Raw genomic sequence first — 22,274 nt, 5'->3', positions numbered from 1 at the left:
CAGAGACTTAAACCCCTTCAGGTCCCGTGGCCACCCATATGCCAGGCAGGACCAACAGGGGGAGCTGTCAGAGGGCAGGCATCCCAGAGCAAAAGGTAGAATCTGCCTTTAAAAAAAAACCCAAACGCACTGCACATTCCCAACCATGCACACATCACTAAACCAGGAACATAAAATGAACATCACAAGAGTGTGCCTTTCGTGGTTTCAAATATGGCTGTCACCTGGCTAAAGAAATCTTAGCTGGTTGGGAGATTTAGCTGATTAATAGGTATAAATTTGCATGCGAGAAAAAAGGTATAGAATTGCAGGAAGAAGAATGTTTGTTTATAGATGGTGCTCAAAGGAGGCAATTAAAATTTGCAGCTTGATTAATCAAAGACATGTTATCAGGCGATCAAAATGTTTTTTGAAGTGACTAATCTAACATTGATTGATTGATTGATTGATTGAGGTCAGTTGTGGTGTAGTGGTTAGAGTGTCAGATGGAGGGCCGGGAGTAAAAGGTAAAGATAAAGGGACCCCTGACCATTAGGTCCAGTCGTGACCGACTCTGGGATTGCGGCACTCATCTCGCTTTATTGGCGGAGGGAGCCAGCGTACAGCTTCTGGGTCATGTGGCCAGCAGGACTAAGCCGCTTCTGGCGAACCAGAGCAGCGCATGGAAACGCCGTTTACCTTCCCGCCGGAGCGATACCTATTTATCTACTTGCACTTTGACGTGCTTTCGAACTGTTAGGTTGGCAGGAGCAGAGACCGAGCAACGGGAGCTCACCCTGTCGTGGGGATTCAAACTGCCAACCTTCTGATCAGCAAGTCCTAGGCTCTGTGGTTTATCCCACAGTGCCACCTGCCAGGGTTCAAATGCCAGCTCAGCCAAGAAGCTCACTGGGCGACTTGTTCTCCCTGCTCCTCATTTAATCCCCAAAACAATCCTGTGAGGGAGGTTAGGCTGAGAGAGGCAGGGATGGGCGACCTTGTTTTGGGGATTAAATGAGGAGCAGGGAGAACAATGCAAGGGAGGAAAAGCTGGGAAATAAATGCAAGGAATAAAATAAATATTGCAGCTCCTGTTTCAGAACTAGCAGCGCCGGCCAAAGGAAAACTGGTGTTATCTTGAACATCAGTTGCATGTGGCGGTACAAAGACATGGGAAAGGGCTGGCTGAGAGGATTCTGCGAGCTTTAGCAATAAATGCTGGAGAATGATCTGTTGGGAAACTGTGTACGTCCAGCTACTCACACAGAGTCAATTAAGGTTTGGCAGACAGCCAGAAAGCAATCTGAAGGAGTAAGTCTGCCTGGAGATAACAGAGGCATGGAGACTGCTCCCTGATTGGTCAAGCTCTCTCAAAGGAGTGATAATTAATGGCCTACTAACTGAAATGCGTGGTTCAGTGTTTGTGAGTTCAGAGTTCTGTGTCAGTGTAGGAGTTGTGAGTCGTGTCAGAGAGAGCTAGCATAAGATCCGTGTTCTGTTCCTGTAAATAGTCCACTGTATATAATAAACACCTAACTACAAGTTCCTGGTTCCTGCTTCGTCTATCCTGTCTGCAGCCAAGTCGCCAATTGCTTCTGTGGTTTCTGTGTGTACTCTGCTAGGTCTGGCTAAGGTCCTGCAACTAGTCAGAAGGCTGCGAAACTCCAAATAGGTTTTGCCGATATGATCATCTTCCCCAGCCATTATGAAAAAATTCAGTGTATTCCTCAAAACATGAAAGAAAACAGGATCTGTAATGATAAAAGGGCTTCTTGTAGCAGCTTTATTAACTGGAGCAGGATTTCCCAAACTTGGGTCTGTTTTTGTTTTTTGGGTTGCAGTTTCCCTGACCATCCCTGACCACTGGTCCTGCTAACTAGGGATGATGGGAGTCCAAAAACAGCTGGAAACTGAAGTTTGGGAAATCCTGAATTAGAGAATATTTCCAAAAAGAAGGATATGCTCTCTGTCTCAGTTAATCCTTTATTTTTCCTTTCATACTCCAAGAGGCTGGTATGCTTTTAAATGGATGTCAAATTGCTCACAGTTACTTTTAAGTGGGCCCTTTAGTTTGTGCAAAGAATTGGATATCAAGAATGTGAAGGGGGAAGGAATGGTTTCTGTGCAGTCAGTTTGAAACTGACCCAAAATCCCCATTTTTCCTCCTCCAAGGGAGCATTTCTAAAATGCTCTAAATTGAGCTCTTGAGCCAAAACCCAGCTGTATAAACAAGTGCTCAAAGCTCTCTCCCTTATCAGTCTGTAACGGCAATGAGTGGCCTTGCCAGTTCCAGTAGAGCAGGGATGACACGTCTGGGTCTTATCTTACATCCTGATCACAAAGACCACAAAGACGCACAGACCTTGTCAAGTCTGACAAGAGGCCCGGGAATGGCGCCAGGAGTTGGTGACCTCCTGCCCCAAGATAAGAGTATAGGAACAGGAACAACCTTTTATGGTCAAGAGTACAGGAAGAGGAAAACCCTTTTATGGTCAAGAGTGCCGGAACAGGAATAACTGTTTATGGTCATGGATGTCAACTTACGTGTATAAGCTGACGTGTTTGAATTCCTGGGGAAGGGGGGAGAGGGTGCCTGGAGGATATACCGTATATACTGCATGAAATTGCTCATTTCTTTGGACTTGCTGTGAACTGACCGCGCAAGTGGATTCTGCTATCCGGAGAGCAGAATAAACTCTTTCTCAGAATCAACCTCAGTGTCATTTGACTTCCTCCCTCCTGCCCGGGAGCAACACAGGCCCCACCAGTCGGTAAAGTCTAATAAGGCTACAAATGTACAAATATACATGTAGCCCAAAGGACCGCCCAATCCAGCATTCTGTTCTCAGCCGGATGACCCAATGGGAAGCGCAAAAGCAAGACCCCCCAAATGCAGCAGCACTCCTGTCCAATTGTAGTTCCCAGCAACTTGGCATTCACAGGTATTCTGCCCATGTTCATATTCCGCACCCAACAACCCACCCTACCCCTCCGCAATAGAAATTTATTACCATGGCTACATCAGCCTGGAAGATCTGTTTGATGAACTTGTTCCTCGAGGAGTGGACCAGCTGGATGATGTCTCCATGAAGTGTGTCCCTGTTTTTCTCCAGAAATCCTGTAGTGGAGAAGACAACAGCATGAGCCCAGAATTATTTACACTGCTGTAAGGGTTTTTTGGAGGGGGTGGGTGGGTCAGTCAGCATGATGCTCTGAGTCCCTTGCAGTTCTTGGGATCATGTCTCTGTGCAGGGTAGAAAGTATGAGGAGCAAGAGTGCCAAACCAGCTCCTATGTCCTGGCAATGGTTGTGGCTGACTAGTTAAGCGCCATGATTAGCGTAATCATGCCACAGAACAGGGGTCGGCAAAATACAGCCCGGGGGCCGGATGCGGCCCACCGGGCTCGTAAATCCAGCCCGTGGACCCTGTGGACCCTTCCCCCCACTCGGTCAGTCCCTGCACTAAACCAGCGTGGCGCGGAGTCCTCGCTGCGCAGGGACTGACTTCTGCGACGTTGGCATGGCTTCGGATTGGCTGCAGGAAGCTGCAGGAAGTCTGAAGTCCATTTTCATCTCGTGATGGGCAGAGGCCAAGTTTTCAACTGCTTCCTGATGCGGACTCAGTATTACAAACAGGTCATTCAGATACAGTGGTACCTCAGGTTAAGAACTTAATTCGTTCTGGAGGTCCGTTCTTAACCTGAAACTGTTCTTAACCTGAGGTACCACTTTAGCTAATGGGACCTCCTGCTGCTGCTGTGCGATTTCTGTTCTCATGCTGGAGCAAAGTTTTTAACCCGAGGTACGATTTCTGGGTTAGTGGAGTCTGTAACCTGAAGCGTCTGTAACCTGAAGCATCTGTAACTTGAAGCATCTGTAACCTGAAGCATCTGTAACCTGAGGTACCACTGTAATAATAATAATAATCACCAGCCTCACACCTGCAGACTCCTGCTCTGGAAGGTAGGACTCGAACCCATGGCTTCAAGTTGCAGGAAAGGAGATTCTGACTAGACATGCAGAAAAACATTCTGGCAGTAAGAGCTGTTTGGCAGTGGAACAGACTCCCTCAGGAGGTTGTGGACTCTCCTTCCTTGGAGGTTTTTAAGCATAGGTTGGATAGCCATCTGTCATGGATGCTTTAGCTGAGATTCCTGTATTGCAGGGGGGTTGGACTAGATGACTCTTGGGCCCCTTCCAACTCTAAGACTCTACGATTCTATGACTTTGACGTACCTTTCGTCTCATAGTACACGACTCCAGCGAAGTGGTTGATGCCAAACTGGGTGTCGTAGTTGTTTTTGGGAGGGATGTAGTTGGTGTTGAGCTTATGCTGGGAGTTCAGCTTATGTAGCATGGTCGTGTCTGTTCCCTATATCAATTAGAACACAATACCCAACTTTAAAAGGTTTGCTGCAGTGGTCCAAAAATGATCAGCTTGATCTGCCAACCTTTTTCTCCCTCCTTGCATCGTATACTACCTGGATGACTTTCTTTCAAGGGGGAAACGATAAGTGTCTGCATAGGCAATTTTTTGTGCGAGCTCATGGCATGGACTGGTTGGACGCAGAGGAAGGGTGGGAAGAATCAGCTGGGGAACCCCCAAGGTAAGAAGGCTCAGAGCTATGGGGAGTTGGTGGCGGGACAATGATGAGTGTTTAGAAAGAGAAGACTGGGAGGAGGAGGTGTTGGAAGTTGAATGGACAACAGGGCTTAGTGAGCAGGTAGAGCCCGTGGCAGAGAGCAGTCCAGAAGCAGAGGCAGAAGTGGAGGGAGGCCAAGAAGCAGAGATGGATCTGGTTGGTGAAGAGTCACAGGTGTCTCTCCCTCTTGTTACAACAAACTACCCTTCCCTCTGGTCTTCTAGGACCAGGAGAGGTATGAAGTGAAAGGAGCAAAGGCAGTCAAACAGCCCCAGTCCCTAATTGCTTGTGGGAGGAGGGAACCCTGGAGAGGAGGTAAAGGTAAAGGACTCCTGGAAGGTTAAGTCCAGTCCAAGGTGACTCTAGGGTTGCAGCACTCATCTTGCTTTCAGGCTGAGGGAGCCATCATTTGTCCACAGACAGCTTTCCGGGTCATGTGGCCAGCAAGACTAAACGCCATTTACCTTCCTGCCGGAGCGGTACCTATTTATATACTTGCACTGGTGTGCTTTCGAACTGCTAGGTTGGCAGGAGCTGGGACAGAGCAACGGGAGCTCACCCCGTCGTGGGGATTCGAACCGGCAACCTTCCGATCGGCAAGCCCAAGAGGCTCAGTGGTTTAGACCACAGCGCCCCCTGCTTCCCTGGAGAGGAGGAGACATTGGCGACTGTGGGAAGGGTTCCGTTTAGATCTCATAAAACAGCTGCACTAGTTGCCATTTTGCTTCCAGGCCCAATTCAATGTGCTCGCTTTGGTGTTAAGGTCCCAGATGATTCTGGCCTCAAATATCTGGAAGACCTCCTTCCTTACAGATCCTCTTGAGTGGTGAAATCAGCAGAGGGAGTTATTGCAATCAGATCCTTCTTCCAGGCTTCTGAGTGCAGCAACTGCTGATTTCAGCACTAGTGAGAGGGTCTGTCGGGAAGAAGGAGGTCTTCCCTCGATCCAGGACACAAGTTCTAAATCCTGACCTTGGGGAATTTGCTCTCCTCGTCAATGAGCGAGATGATGTTCATTGGTTTGATGGCGATCATGTCGAGGGCATCCTGGTTGTCAGTGAACTCGATGTGCTGCCAGTTAATGTTCTCCAGGTTGTATTCCTCCTGCTCCAGCTTGAAGACGTGGCGGACGAAGAATTGCTGGAGGTTCTCGTTTGCAAAGTTGATACAGAGCTGCTCAAAACTGGGGGGCGGGGCGGGGAGGGGATATCAAGCATCAACAGTGAGGGAAATAGAGAAACAGAATTTATTAATTTTTTTTAAAAAAACCAGGAATAATTTGGTAACAGATGCAAGAATATATATATATATATATATATGTCAGAGCTGCTTCCAGATCCTAGCTCACAGAGGATCCCGCTAGCCAGCGTATATTTAATAAAAGTCTTTATTGAGTTACAGTTTCATTTTCAAGCTGCAGCGTGCAGCTCTACGTCTTATGTGCTAGACCGGCGATGCTCCGTCTGAATCCCCGCCTCCTGTACACCAACTTAATACCCTCGCCTTGCTCCACCTCTTACGTCTTTCCTTCCTTCTCTGGGTCCCTCTGCCCCCCATGGCCTCTTCCTTCCGGGATTCCTCTGAAGCAGACCCCCCGGACCCTTCCGTCTCCTTGCGGCGGGCTTTAGGACCTGGCTCCCTTTCCGGACTGCTTACTGTGCCGCCTTCCTGTGTATTTGAACTTGGCGCGCGCGCCCAACCTTCCACCTTCCGCTTAACCGTTTCTTTGCTCCCCGATGGAGGTGTGGCCACTCCTGACTCGTGCCCTCCCTCCTGCTGAGAGCCTCCGGCACCCGATACCTGGCCCCCTTCCTCCCCGCTGCGCTCAGCCGGGGACGCTGGCCCCGATTTCCAACTGCTGCTCTCTGAGTCCCCTCTGGTCCCTTCTTCCTGGGGTGTCCCCCTGGGTCCCCCCCTTGCTCTGACCACTGGCGCTCCTTTCTGTGAATCCTCTGACTCACTGGAGAGACTCGGGGATCTTGGGTCGTCATCATCACTCATCCTTCCTTCGTATTCCTCCCCCTCGCTCTCTGTTTCCTCCCCTTCCTGCGTCTCTGCTCCTGAACCCCTGACAATATATATATATATATATATATATATGCAGGTTTTGGTGTCTTCGGGTGTCTTCCCGTGTAAGAGTCGGGGTGTCTGTGCGACGTTTCGACGAGGTCTCACTCGTCATCTTCAGGCTGGTGCTTTCGGCTTCTTGTTACTGGAACAGAGCAGAATCTGGTGTTTGAGTTCCTATAAATACTGTTGAGGGGTGTGGTGTATAGCCTCCAACGTTCTGGGCAGAGAGGAAGTTCCTAGATTAGTGTGCCTTTTCTTCTTTTGTTCCTTAATTACTTGAGGGATATCTTGAGTAATTTCATGAGTGATATTCTGAATACCACTGGGTGGGTCATTAAGTGTAGATTAGTTGCTAAAGCTTTCGTGTCTTGACCTCTTGAGCTTGTGAAGAGTTTTTCTGAGAAGATGGCTGTGCTGCATTTAGTTGTGCTCTGGCTTGGCTTCGTGTATAGGGGCGAGCTGTGGTTTTGTGCCTTGTGCCAGCCAGATCTGTGTAGGGATTGCAGGGGGGTGCAGCATCCGGAGGTGCCACTATAGTTTGGCTACTGGATGGAGTCTGTAATATGTCTGTGGAGAGGGTCTGGGTTTGGGTCTGGTGTGGTTGATTGGTGACGGCGTTCTGTGTGCCTCTGGTTCTGGTGTCGGTTTTTGTGGGGAGGGCTAATTTCCAGATGTCTGGCAGGCGGGACGTGTCGTCACGCTTGTTCATGTTGTGAGGGTGTTTCTCTATCTCGATGGCTTCCATGATTATTCTCTTGTGGTGATGTTCCATGTTAAAGAGCAATTTGGAATCTGCAAAATTAATTTCGTGTCCTGTTTCTTTCATGTGTTGGAAAAGAGAGGAAGTTTTTTCTTCTTTTTTGACGGCATTCTTGTGTTCTGCGATACGTGCATTTATTCGTCTGTTTGTTTGTCCAATGTACGTGGCTGGGCAGACTTTGCAGGGTATTTCATAGACCCCTTGGTTTTCCAGCTGGATTTTGTCTTTTGGGTTTCTGAGGATATTGGCTATTTTTTGGTTGGTGCAGAAGGCTGTTTTGATATTGTGTTTATGGAGGATTTTGCTAATTTTGTCTGTAGTGCCCTTGATATAAGGAAGGAGGGCCATGCCATTGTTTTCTTCTGTGTCTTGGTTTTTGGGGGGTGTCTGCCCAGCCACGTACATTGGACAAACAAACAGACGAATAAATGCACGTATCGCAGAACACAAGAATGCCGTCAAAAAAGAAGAAAAAACTTCCTCTCTTTTCCAACACATGAAAGAAACAGGACACGAAATTAATTTTGCAGATTCCAAATTGCTCTTTAACATGGAACATCACCACAAGAGAATAATCATGGAAGCCATCGAGATAGAGAAACACCCTCACAACATGAACAAGCGTGACGACACGTCCCGCCTGCCAGACATCTGGAAATTAGCCCTCCCCACAAAAACCGACACCAGAACCAGAGGCACACAGAACGCCGTCACCAATCAACCACACCAGACCCAAACCCAGACCCTCTCCACAGACATATTACAGACTCCATCCAGTAGCCAAACTATAGTGGCACCTCCGGATGCTGCACCCCCCTGCAATCCCTACACAGATCTGGCTGGCACAAGGCACAAAACCACAGCTCGCCCCTATACACGAAGCCAAGCCAGAGCACAACTAAATGCAGCACAGCCATCTTCTCAGAAAAACTCTTCACAAGCTCAAGAGGTCAAGACACGAAAGCTTTAGCAACTAATCTACACTTAATGACCCACCCAGTGGTATTCAGAATATCACTCATGAAATTACTCAAGATATCCCTCAAGTAATTAAGGAACAAAAGAAGAAAAGGCACACTAATCTAGGAACTTCCTCTCTGCCCAGAACGTTGGAGGCTATACACCACACCCCTCAACAGTATTTATAGGAACTCAAACACCAGATTCTGCTCTGTTCCAGTAACAAGAAGCCGAAAGCACCAGCCTGAAGATGACGAGTGAGACCTCGTCGAAACGTCGCACAGACACCCCGACTCTTACACGGGAAGACACCCGAAGACACCAAAACCTGCATTCCTGTACCCGTGAAAATCTACGAAAGCAAATATATATATATATATATATATATATATATATATATATATATATATAATGCGCACACATATACATATACATATATATACATATATATATATACATATATATATACACACACACATACATATACATACACACACAGAGAGAGAGAGAGAGAGAGAGAGTGGTACCTCGGGTTAAGTACTTAATTCGTTCTGGAGGTCCCTTCTTAACCTGAAACTGTTCTTAACCTGAAGCACCACTTTAGCTAATGGGGCCTCCTCCTGCTGCCGCGCCACCAGAGCACGATTTCTGTTCTCATCCTGAAGCAAAGTTCTTAACCTGAAGCACTATTTCTGGGTTAGCGGAGTCTGTAACCTGAAGCGTCTGTAACCCGAGGTACCACTGTATATATAGGTAAAGGGACCCCTGACCATCAGGTCCAGTCGTGGCCGACTCTGGGGTTGCGGCGCTCATCTCGCTTTATTGGCCGAGGGAGCTGGTGTACAGCTTCCGGGTCATGTGGCCAGCAAGACTAAGCCACTTCTGGCGAACCAGAGCAACACACGGAAACACCGTTTACATTCCCGCCAGAGTGGTACCTATTTATCTACTTGCACTTTGACGTGCTTTTGAACTGCTAGATTGGCAGGAGCTGGGACTGAGCAACAGGAGCTCGCCCTGTTGCGGGGATTCAAACCGCCAACCTTCTGATTGGCAAGTCCTAGGCTCTGTGGTTTAACCCACAGCGCCACCCGCATGTGTATGTGTATGTATATATATATATATGCTAAGAATTACTGCCCAACATGATGATTTGTAGGACCACCTTCTCGCAGATATACCCATGTACTTAATGCAAACATGTGAAGTCCTCTTCTGGGTGCCCTTACCAGGTCTACCAGAAGTAGGGCCTTTTCAGTGTTGACACTCCTTATGCACTCCGCTATAGGGCCGGCCTTACCATTAGGCAGAGTATGAGTCCTACATTGAACATCCCTCTTTAAACATGATTACTTTAATTAGGTGCCAGGATTGGACACCCCTCCCCCATCTCTTCAAATCCAAACAAAGGAGAGTGTCAGGCTTCGGGGACCAGACTTCCTCATCCCTTTTGGCCATAGATAAGCAGGACAAAGTGAAGAGAGTCGCTTACCATATAAAGAATTTTAATGATCACAGCAAAAGAACAAAGCAGCCATTCTTGGAATGAAGGTGCTTCCAATTAAGGTTTCCACCTACTTCCCCCCAGTCACTTCCGCGCTTTGCAGCCTGATCTCGCAACCACTGTGCTTTTTGTGTAGCCAACTTATCTGCTCTAGGTCTCCTTGGACTGATAGGTTAGACACTTTCCAGTGAGAAAGAGAGTCTGTTAGCTCTCTTTCTCTTCCAGTTCTTCTTCACTTTGCTGTTTACCTCCCAGTTCTTCCCAACTTTTGCCTTCAGAACTATGCCCCTCTGCAAACCGCTGTTCCAAATCTATACTGCTCCACTGCTCCTGAGCAGCTTTAGGATAGCAGGTTTTTCCTGAACATTTCTAGCTCCTGTACCTGTTCACAGTGAAGTTCTCAAACCCAAAGATATCAAGGAGTCCAATGGATCTCCTCACACTTTTGTGTTCGTGGGAAGGAGGTCTGTAAATGGCAGCATTGATCTTCTCCACAATCCATACGAAAAGCCTCCCGTAGATTCCCTGGAAAGGTTGGAGAAAGGGAAGGGAAGTAAATGCCGTTCATTTTATAGCTTGCCTCGAAAGTTTTGGCTCTTCAGCATGCCTCTTGCTGGCCCAGGGACAGGAACTACTCGTAACAATTGGATTCTAGAATTTTACAATGTGCATTTTTTTATTTTTCAATTTGCAAACCTGTGCCAAAGGCCTTTGGCCTTGACTCAAGCAAGGGTGATGTTTGGATCTAGTTTGGCTGAGCTCATGCATACAATTTGGCTGATGCTGCATAACAAAACAGGCCGCTGAGAGCTAATTAAGCCAGAACACATTTGGCATTTCAGTTATCCAGAATATCTGATTGAAGAACATTAAGAGCATCTTATACTGGGATTTCAGCTATCTAAAGAATGACTGAAGAACTGTAAGAATACTTTATGTGCTGTGTAAAGGTTTTCTTTCCATTCAGATTATTGCATGGTACTCAGGGCCGGATTTAGGTTTGATGAGGCCCTAAGCTACTGAAGGTAATGGGGCCCTTTATATGTCCAGCTGTCCTTTGTCAACAACAAATGGTTGCTTTTTTGTGTGTTGAATATATGCTAGATGGTAATTTATGGACCTAATAGGTATCTAAAGCCATTTGCACATAACAAAATATGTATTTTATCAAAGTAATTGTTGAGCTTAAATGCAATTAAGAAGAAGTATATTAATAGTGAAATAATTATTAAGCTCTAACTGTATATAGGTTGTTGTTTTTTTAATCTTATATTTTGGAAATCTACATCCTTTAATTTTTTGAGGGGCCCCCAAGAGAGTGGGGCCCTAAGCTTTAGCTTGTTTAGCTTATACGTAAATCTGGGACAGATGGTACTTCACATGCTGAGGAAATATTATTTTGAGATACGTTAGAGGCAACTGGGACAAAGCGGTGCACAAATTGTCGAAATAAATAAATGGTGTAAATATTTCCATTTTATGGCTCTATCTACTTCTGCTACTGCATAGCAGAATTTTTACACCTGGCGTTCAGTTTTAATGACTTTGATATTGTTTCTTCTTGTCAGCTCCCATTTTTATGCAATGAATTTTGTTGACAAGTTTATGGCCTCACGTCCATTAGATTTCATGTAAAAGGCAAAAGGTAAAGGACCCCTGGACGGTTATGTCCAGTCAAAGGCGACTATGGGGTTGCAGCGCTCATCTCGCTTTTCAGGCCGAGGGAGCCGGCGTTTGTCCACAGACAGCTTTCCAGGTCATGTGGCCAGCATGACTATACCACTTCTGGTGTAACAGAACACCGTGACGGAAACCAGAGCGCACAGAAATGCTGTTTACCTTCCCACCGCAGTGGTACCTATTTATCTACGTGCACTGGTGTGCTTTTGAGCTGCTAGGTTGGCAGGAGCAGGGACCGAGCAACAGGAGCTCACCCCGTCGCAGGGGTTCGAACCGCTGACCTTCTAATCAGCAAGCCCAAGAGGCTCAGTGGTTTAGACCACAACGCCACCCGCGTCCCTTGGATTCCATGTATACAGAAGCTGATGATAGAATTCATTTAGGTTTGTTATCCTTGAATTCTTTAATGTCCCTGCATAATTTCAACCTGCTCCTGGGAAACCCACAAACCTGAGTGTTTTGTAAACCACTTTGATGTGTCCCCCGCCCTCCCAAATCAAGCGGTGTGCAAATTTTAGAAAATAAATAAGAGAGAGATGGGAGTGACTTTACCTTTACGAAAGCATCCCTGACATCCAGCGCCTGCTCCATGCTGAGAGGGGTGGAGACGGTCTCCCCCCTTGTGATGATAGTCCGGCTGGTGAGACAGTTCATTAGGTCCTGAGGGTCGACCTGCAGGCATTGGAAATAAAAGCCATTCACTGCCCTCTGCAGCTCTGATCTGAGCATCTATCGCCTCGCCCCCAACTTCAACAACATGTCATGGCTAAAAATTGGCCGCTGTTTCGTTAATGCTAAAAGAACTGAGTCAGCGGCCTACAATGACTCATGCAACCTTTCACCAAATTGTACCTGTATATATAGAGTGGTCAGTTGTTATGTACTGAGTTGAATAGGATCCAAACTGCAGCAGTCTGATTGGTCCTAGAACAATAGGATCCAAATTGCAGCAGTCTGATTGGTCCTAGAACAATAGGATTCAGAATGCAGCAGTCTGATTGGTCCAAGAACAATGCAGCAGTATGATTGGTTGGCAGGAACCACCCAATCATGCTCCAGATATAAGTGAATCCACAACCTGATTGGCTTACAGTAGAATTCCAGAATTAACTAATCATGTGCAGCCCATTGTGTAAATAATGTATATATAGCAGATACTTTGAGGGGACATCCATTCATTCCCCCTCACCACTATGAGCTGAATAAAGAGCATGAAATCACTTTGCGACTCTGAGTATATTTCATCAGTGTTAGTGTTTGGTGTGGGTTGGTTGGATTGTAGAAAGCTGGTTGCGTTGGGTGTGTGTAAAAGCTGTCGGTTATGGTTGGAGAAGAAGACTTTTTGAAGAATAAAAGCAGCAATACTCTGCAAGAATACTCTTTTTCAAAGACTCTTTTGTGGCAACTAAGGTCTGAGGACTAGGCAAAGGAGTAAAAAGGAGGTCAGAACCTTTTCTTTTTCAAGCACTGACACGACAAACTGAGGTGGCGAGGACAGCCTGCTCTGTAGCTAAAAGGGAACTACTGAGAAACATGATGGACTCGTCAGCACGCTCTGGGGGAATCATAAGATCTGCAGAAGTACAGCATCTACATCTGGGGTTTTCTGGGGCCAGTGGTACCTGTCTGGAATTTTGCAAAATGTGTCGAGGGCACCAATCAGAAAGGAGGCGTGTCATGACACAAAATGCCTAAAAGCGGTGGTGTCGCATAACACAACATGGCTATTGTGGGGCCATTGCACAATCTTTTTGTGTGTGTTTTGTTAGAGCGTTTATCAATTTTCCAAAAAAAAACCATCCAATTAACATATCAGATCATAATCCAATAAAAACAAAAACAAGATCAAATTGTCTTCCGAATTGTAATTTTGATTTTACGGCTTCCCACAGTCTGAACCTTGAAGCGTATCCATATCTCAGTCCTGCCTCTCATGATATTTCCATATTTCCAGATCCGATTTTATCTCTCCAGACCTCTTCGGGCCATTGCACAATCTAAACTGGTTGCTGTGTGGGCGGGGCTTAACACAACATGGCTGCCATGTTCAAAAGAGAAGGAAAAGAGACAGGACCATAAAATGGCGCATGCATCCAGGGTTTTTTTTACCAGCAGTTGGCAGTTGCCTGCCTGCATAACCCAACAGGGAGATTGTTATGTACTGAGTTGAATAGGATCCAAAATGCAGCAGTCTGATTGGTCCTAGAACAATAGGATCCAAAATACAGCAGTCTGATTGGTCCCAGAACAATTGGATTCAGAATGCAGCGGTCTGATTGGTCTGCAGGAGCCACCCAATCCAGCTCCAGATGGAAGTGAATCCACAACCTGATTGGCCTACAGGAGACTTCCGGAAATAGCCAATCACATGCAGCCCATTGTGTAAATAATGTATATAAAGCAGATAATTTGAGGGGACTTTCATTCCTCCTCACCACTATGAGCTGAATAAAGAGCATGAAATCCACTCTCGACTCTGAGTATATTTCAGAGATGTTCAGCTCACCTCTAGTAACGAAGCCGCGGTGATCAGTGATGCAGAGTGTACCACCTCGCAGGCATCCAAGTTGTCGTAGGTCCGAGCTGCGTGGGGGTTAAACCAAGATAAGATGGTTGCAAAAACGGTTGATACAGGTGCGCCCCCTTCTTATGGGTTGCGTCTAACGCAGCGCTCATTTAAAGTCAACTAGCAGCACAATCGTTTCACTGGCCTTGGCCCAGTAGACCTGAAGGAGCGTCTCCACCCCCATCCTTTTACCCGGACACTGAGGTCCAGCTCCGAGGGCCTTCTGGCGGTTCCTTCATTGCTGAGAGAAGCCAAGTTACAGGGAACCAGGCAGAGGGCCTTCTCGGTGGTGGTGCCTTCCCTGTGGAACGTCCTCCCACCAGGTGTCAAAGAGAAGAACGACTACCAGACTTTTAGAAGACATCTGAAGGCAGCCCTGTTTAGGGAAGCTTTTAATGTTTGATGTATTATAGTATTTTAATATTTTTTTGGAAGCCGCCCAGAGTGGCTGGGGAAGCCCAGCCAGATGGGCGGGGTATAAATAAATTATTATTATTATTATTATTATTATTATTATTATTATTATTATTACTGGCAGAACGTTGCGAAAGGGAAAAGGCAAGCGCCTTGCCAAAGATTGCTGTGCATCAAGTTGCACGGCAAGGATCAGCTGTTTCACAACAAGAATCTGCTGGCACAACTGTTGGATTCCTTTGTTTACCAGTCCTTAAACCCTGCTATTCATTGGTGAAAGGGCTTTCACACTAGTGGGGGAGAAGACATGGGATACAGCCCTTCGTAGCTGTGTTTTTTGTCTATGTGGGATGTATTGTTCACTGCAGCAGTCAAATTCAACATTTTCTGTTTCCTAGAGTGGACACACAAGGGAATGTTGCTCCAGACTTCCTGCCATACCTGCTCTGGAGCATCCTCACTCTGTCTGTGACCAGGTAGATGGGCGGGACCCTAGCAGACCCTATAAAAGGGCCAGTCACACAGCCATCTTCCTCTTTTTGCTCTTTTGCTCTCTGCCGGCTCTTAGCCAGCAGTACACGTCTCATCCTTACAGAGGATGGAAGCCGCAAGGTAGAAGGTCTGAGGCCTGGCTCAGACTTCTTTTCTCTACAAATGTACCTGTAACTACAAGATAAAGCCTGCTGAATACTGTGAACTGAATGTGAGTAAGCTTTATCATTGCTTTTAAACAAGACTATTGCGTCTTGATTGTTTTTAAGAGGGAACTAAGGAGGAAATCTGCAAGCTCAACTTATATGATTGCTCAGCTTATATGATTCTAATGCAGGGGTCAGCAAACTTTTTCAGCAGGGGGGTGGTCCACTGTCCCTCAGACCTTGTTGGGGGAGGGCAGACTATATTTTTTGTGGGGGAAAGAATGAATTCCTAGGCCCCACAAATAACCCAGAGATGCATTTTAAATAAAAGCACACATTCTACTCATGTTAAAACACCAGGCAGGCCCCACAAATAACCCAGAGATGCATTTTAAATAAAAGGACACATTCTACTCAGGTAAAAAAGCGCTGGTTCCCAGACCGTTCATGGGCCGGATTGAGAAGGCGATTTGGCCGCATCCGGCCCCCGGGCCTTAGTTTGCCTACCCATGTGCTAGGGCATGAATGCCATTTTCCCTACCTATGCTCTCCGTGTATATTCACAAATGAACTGGATATTGCAAAATGGCACAAAACCTCAATGATCTTTACTCTAAAGCAAGGTGGATTTGATTTAAATCAAATCGGTTTAAATCACAGTTTAAATCACCATTTAAACCACTAGTCAGTAAGACTTGATTTAAATCACTAGTCAGTAAGACTTGATTTAAATCCTTTTTTTACAGAAAGACTCATTCTTAATATTTACAACCAGATGAAGGTTTCATTTTTGGAATAATAGATTTTCAGAGTAGTTTTTTACAATTATACCAAAAATTACTGATTTGGTTATACTACTAGAAATACAAAGACAGGTAATTATGAAATCATTTTTATATTTGGACAATTTTTCTGCTGTACTTTATTGGAAGGAGAAAAATAGTAATTTCCTTAATAACAATTTAAACAATGTATTTAACTAAAACATTAACATTATAGCATATGTATCCATATTTGTTAGCTGATGTGATTAAACAATTTTTTTTAAAAAAAGAGACTTGGACTGAGTTTTAGCACACCTGAAAAACTTAAATCCTTATTTCCTGATGAATAGCCTTTGGACTATAATGTAACTTAAATAGAAAAGTATCTTTAGGGAGATTTTTTCTCCAAAAGCATTCTCCAAAAATATTTTTAAAATATTTTAAAATGTTTTTTTTTTAAAGATTTTTATTGAAGTTTCACAAATTATATAATAACAAAGCAAAACATTAATACAAACAAACAACAAAAGAAAAAAAGAAAAACACAAAAAAATCCAGGTATAATTTCCATCCCTTATTTTCTTGTAACTTACTTCCCCGACTTCCCCGACTATTTTTTATTTTTTTAATTATTTAATTTAAATTTAATTAAATTTAATAAATTAAAATTTAATAAAAAAATAAAATATTTTAAAATAAAAAAACATCCAATTTAAATAAAAAAATCTGATTTTATAGCTAACTAGCTAGCTAGATAGATAGAAAGAAAAACCATTGATTTTTATCCACCCTGCTCTAAAGGAACCTTAAATCCAAGTAGCACCAGCCTTGGAGCTTCTCACTGCTTTGGAGACCACATGGCAATATTTGTGTGATGCATTGTGGCGGCTGGTGTGTGTGAAATGATGATTGCCGAGCATGTGAGAGAATACCCACTAGGTACCCACTGGCACACAGCTAGCCTCTCAAAAGGTTTGGCAACCGGCCAGCTGCAACAATATTAAATTTAACTCTCTCTCCAGGGAAATCCAATTTGCCGCCGTTATCCAACTCTTTGCTGGGGATACTACCTTCATACCGCAAGTTCCCCATATGCAAGATGGCGGCCAGGAGCTTGGAGATCTCCCAGTTCTCTGTGTCGGTGAACATGAGGACTTTCATTGCTGCTCGGATGTTTGAGTACTCTTTGCTGTCGTCTCGGCCGTCGCAGGTAATGCAGTTACCCTAATGAGGATGAGATGGTTCAATCAGCCATCAACAAGGAGCAGAAGTACTTGTTCCTGGTGGCGCACAATTTTGGACATCTGTAACTCAGGGCTTAATTGGCTCATTATTATTATTTTGCAAGGACAAAAATAAGGCATCACATCTTGAAGGCCTGTTATGTACTGAGTTGAATAGGATCCAAAATGCAGCAGTCTGATTGGTCCTAGAACAAAAGGATCAAAAATGCAGCAGTCTGATTGGTCCCAGAACAATTGGATTCAGAATGCAGCAGTCTGATTGGTCCTAGAACAATAGGATCCAAAATGCAGCAGTCTGATTGGTCCTAGAACAATAGGATTCAGAATGCAGCAGTCTGATTGGTCCTAGAACAATAGGATTCAGAATGCAGCAATCTGATTGGTCCTAGAACAATAGGATTCAGAATGCAGCAGTCTGAGTGGTCCGCAGGAGCCACCCAATCCAGCTCCAGGTGGAAGGTAATCCGCAACCTGATTGGCCTACAGGAGAATCCCGGAATTAGCCAATCACGTGGGGCCCATTGTGTAAATAATGTATATAAAGCAGATATTTCGGGGGAACTTCCATTCCTCCTCACCACTATGAGCTGAATAAAGAGCATGAAATCCACTCTTGACTCTGAGTATATTTCAAGGCCCTTCAAAGAGGCGACAATATGAAAAAGCAAAGCATGACAACTAAAAACAGCAAGCGGGAACCAAAAAAATAAACAGCAACTCATGACTAAGGGCTACTAGGGGTTTAATGCAGCTGGAATTTCTCCAACAAGTTCTTGCTGCAATAATAGCGCGCAAGAAATCGGTGGATTTCTTAGGCCTTACTGATTGTTCAATAAACACACGAGACGTAACCAGCTGTGTTCTTACATAAATAAGTTATACTATTCATAGTATCAAATTATAAATTTCAACGGAAGTAACTCATAAAGTTCAACAAACAAACCAAGCAGAAGATCAGATCATTCTTTAGACAGTTCATGCATAAAGTCCATCCGTGTAATGGTGTCTATTCCATCTGTCTGTTCGTAAATAGAATACTTCCATTGAAATTTATAATTTGATACTATGAATAGTATACTTTATTTATCTAAGAACACAGCCAGTTATGTCTTGGGTGTTTATTATGCTTTACGTGACCATAGGTTTGTTTGTTTTCTTACTGGTTGTTCTGCAAGGCTTCCTCGTTGTAAGCATGCTAGTGCTGTCTGGAGGGGTTATAACACCAAAGTGGAGCCAAAGAACCACTAAAAAACCAAGGAGAGTCTTAAAACAGCAGAAACATATAGAGGACTTATTTTGGAAATGTTTTTTTGGGGGGAGAAAATCTTTGGCAAATGCCACAATGCTGGGTGCGCTTCTGAGCATGCACAGAGTAACCATAGGAGGTTCCCTGCATGTAGAGATCTAGAACGGCATGCCCGGAAGAAGCAGTCTAGCCTAGCCCCCCCTCCCTGACATGCTAGGTTTCTAAGTGCAGGTATTTTCTTTTCCATTGTGTGAGCTCCTGACCGCAGTGTGAAAGCGTGTTCTCCTTCATGGAGAGCACGTGTTGCGGTGGGGGCCGCCAGGACACTCCAAAGTTGTGGGGCGGGCTAATTGACCATTGGCCACTGATGCGATTGGGCTTCCCTTGTCGTTGGGAAGAAGTTAATGTTGCCATTTGTTGATTGACAGCCAGAAATGCTAAAACTCATTGCACGGGGCTAGGGCTTCCTCTTTTCGCCCGTGCATCAGATTGCCCGTCCCCCCACCCCACCCCTAGAATTAGGGTTGTTCGCTTTGACCTTGCTATGCCTGTCATGGGGTCATCTGCTCTTGGGGCAGGGGCCTGATAGGAATTTTGTCCATCTGGCTGATTGGCTGGGGACATTTGGTTTTTGCCTACTGCGTAGCAAATCGTCACAACTTGTAAGGTTGCGGTTAGGCATTGGTTTATGGTTTGGTTGGTTGAGGGGCATGGATTGGCTGTGCCTGCCCCTCCAATGCTGCTGCTGCAAGGGATTCCGTTAAAGGAATCAGGGGCTCACCACTGCTTTTGTCCGAACCCTGTCACGGGGCTAGGGCCATGCAAGAGTCCCTGGTTGCATTTGGGGAAGGCTTGTTCAGTTTCTGTTGATTGATTCTCATGAAAACTTGCAGATTCTGGCTTCACACAATTAACTCAAGGCAGTGTCAATTTACTCTTGGCAGAAAGCCAAGGTCTGCTTGACCTAGAAACTATTTACACTGATTGGTTAACGACCAGCACTCAACTCTGTTATCTAGGAATGCTAGCACAGTTTGGTGTGTTAGGTGTGTTGAAGGAGTAGGAGTGCTGTGTATGGTTAAGACAGAGAGAGAAAGAAAGGTTTTATTTGCATTGTTTTGTATGCAGAAACTCTGCTGGTTTTTTCCCCTTTTAATAAATCCTGTAAATAGTTATTCTGAGTCTAGCTGACTAGTCATTTCCACCTCAACTAGCTTCTTCGCTGTGCAGGAAAACTCTGCTACGTTTGGGCTAAAGCCATTAGGGTTATGCCTGACACTTCAAAGTTCCATGAAGGCTGAGGGCAGGTTCCCTGCTCCGTCGTTACCCCCAAGTGTATTCTCCTTTTCTGACTTTCGCAGGCGTGCAGAATGTCAGACTGTCCCCCACGGTGGGGGCAGCTAGTTGCAACCAATGCCTAAGCAACCACTCACATGTTTGTATTTTAATAAAGTTGTGGCCAAAATTATGCCAAAAACCTTAAACAAAAATATTGGTGTGATGTGTGAGTTATTGGGGTGGCCCTGGAGACCTCGACACGCAAATGGCACAGTCTACGGACAGAGGCTTGCCACCTCAGTCTAAACTGGGCCTCAGATACCAGTGAAAACTCATCCCCCTTAATTTTTTACAAATGGCTTTGCCCTCACCATCGAGAGGTAGTTGTAGTCTCCTGCTTTCCTAAGTCCAAGCAGCTTCTTCTGTTCTGGCGTCATTCCTTTCAGCATGCAGTAAAAGACGTGGTAATTTCTCTCATCCTGGGCCTGAAAGAGAAACAGAGGGAGAAGCAAAGCTTAATAATAATAATAATAATAATAATAATAATAATAATAATAATAATTCATTTCTAGCTTGCCCATCTGGCTGGGCTGCCCAAGCCACTCTGTTTTTTTTTAAATATTTTTTATTGGTTTTACAAAGTTTTATAACAAACAAACACATAAAAGTACAAACAAACACATATATTATTTCATAATAATTTTCATAAACCCCTTTTCTAGGACTCCCCCATACCTCCCCTTTCTGCATCCACATGTCCAAAGTTTTTTAGCAGCTTATATATAGTTCTTTCAGACCTCTATCATTGATCTTCTCATAATCCTAATCTTATATCACTGTAACCCTTTCTTTCTAAAAAAAACCCTTGACATTTTAGCATTCATCAAGTTTATAATAGTCCTTAAGGTAGATTTTAAATTTCTTCCAATCTTCTTCTGCAGTCTCTTTCCCCTGGTCACGGATTCTGCCAGTCATCTCGGCCAGTATCATATAGTCCATCACTTTCATCTGCCATTCTTCCAAGGTGGGTAGATCTTGTGTCTTCCAATACTTAGCGATGAGTATTCTTGCTGCTGTTGTTGCATACATAAAAAAAGTTCTATCTTTCTTTGGTACCAATTGGCCGACAATGCCCAGGAGAAAGGCCTCTGGTTTCTTCAAGAAGGTATATTTAAATACCTTTTTCATTTCATTATAGATCATTTCCCAGAAAGCCTTAATCCTCGGGCATGTCCACCAAAGGTGGTAGAAAGTACCTTCAGTTTCTTTACATTTCCAACATTTATTGTCAGGCGTGTGATAGATTTTTGCAAGCTTGACTGGGGTCATGTACCACCTATAAATCATTTTCATAATATTTTCTCTTAAGGCATTGCATGCCGTAAATTTAATCCCGGTGGTCCACAACCTTTCCCAGTCAGCAAACATAATATTATGACCAATATCCTGTGCCCACTTGATCATAGCTGACTTAACTGTTTCATCTTGTGTATTCCATTTCAACAGCAAGTTATACATTCTTGATAAATTCTTAGTATTGGGTTCTAACAATTCAGTCTCTAGTTTTGATTTTTCCACCTGGAAGCCAATTTTCCTGTCTTTTTTGTAGACCTCCATTATTTGATAATAATGGAGCCAATCTTGTACCTTAGGTTTCAATTTTTCATGACTCTTTAATTTCAATTTGTCTCCATCCTGTTCCAAAATCTCACAATACTTTGGCCATCCGACCTCCATATTGATTTTCTTATATGCCTTAGCCTCTAAAGGTGACAACCATCTAGGGGTTTTATTTTCCAACAAGTCTTTATATCTCATCCAAACATTAAACAGCGCTTTTCTAACAATATGGTTTTTAAAAATACTATGTACTTTGATTTTGTCATACCATAAATATGCATGCCAACCAAATGCGTTATTGAAACCTTCTAGATCCAAGATATCTGTATTCTCGAGGAGCATCCACTCTTTCAGCCAGCAGAACGCTGCTGCTTCATAGTACAGTTTTAAGTCCGGCAGGGCAAATCCCCCTCTTTCTTTTGCATCTGTAAGTATTTTAAGTTTTATTCTGGGCTTTTTGCCCTGCCAGACAAATTTCGCAATATCTTTCTGCCACCTCTTAAAACAGTCCATCTTGTCAATAATCTGCAAAGTTTGAAACAAAAATAACATTCTAGGCAATACATTCATCTTGATAACTGCAATTCGGCCTAACATTGACAATTTCAAATTTGACCATATTTCTAGGTCTTTTTTGATTTCTGACCAACATTTTTCATAATTATCCTTATACAAATTCAAATTTTTAGATGTCAAATATACCCCTAGATATTTCACCTTCTTAACCACCATCAAACCTGTCTCTTCTTGAAACTTCTCCTTCTCCATGTCTGTTAAGTTTTTCCCTAAGACTTTGGTTTTTTGCTTGTTCAATTTGAATCCAGCTACCTGTCCGAATTGTTGAATTATTTCTAACACCCTTTTCGTGCTAGTATTTGGCTCTTGCAAGGTCAATACAAGATCATCTG

The 22,274-nt window shown here is 44.4% G+C and overlaps 1 protein-coding gene across 4 annotated transcripts in view; it reads right to left on the bottom strand.

Moving 5' to 3' along the window:
- MYO7A (myosin VIIA) overlaps positions 1-22,274 on the bottom strand; it is a 175,240-nt gene that overhangs the window by 78,581 nt on the left and 74,385 nt on the right. For all 4 annotated transcript variants that reach the window (XM_082218967.1, XM_082218968.1, XM_082218969.1 and 1 more), the window contains 8 exons: positions 20,118-20,231; positions 17,049-17,202; positions 14,103-14,179; positions 12,149-12,268; positions 10,299-10,441; positions 5,595-5,805; positions 4,216-4,351; positions 2,991-3,097 (listed from right to left, as the gene is read on the bottom strand). In XM_082218967.1, coding sequence (XP_082075093.1) covers positions 2,991-3,097; positions 4,216-4,351; positions 5,595-5,805; positions 10,299-10,441; positions 12,149-12,268; positions 14,103-14,179; positions 17,049-17,202; positions 20,118-20,231 — 1,062 coding nt within the window. The remainder of the gene's footprint in view (positions 1-2,990; positions 3,098-4,215; positions 4,352-5,594; positions 5,806-10,298; positions 10,442-12,148; positions 12,269-14,102; positions 14,180-17,048; positions 17,203-20,117; positions 20,232-22,274) is intronic.

The sequence above is a fragment of the Podarcis vaucheri genome (assembly GCF_965113315.1).
Source record: "Podarcis vaucheri genome assembly, chromosome: 4".
NCBI lineage: Eukaryota > Metazoa > Chordata > Lepidosauria > Squamata > Lacertidae > Podarcis > Podarcis vaucheri.
The sequence above is the reverse complement of the archived record's forward strand: the minus strand, read 5'-3'. Positions and strand labels throughout refer to the sequence as shown.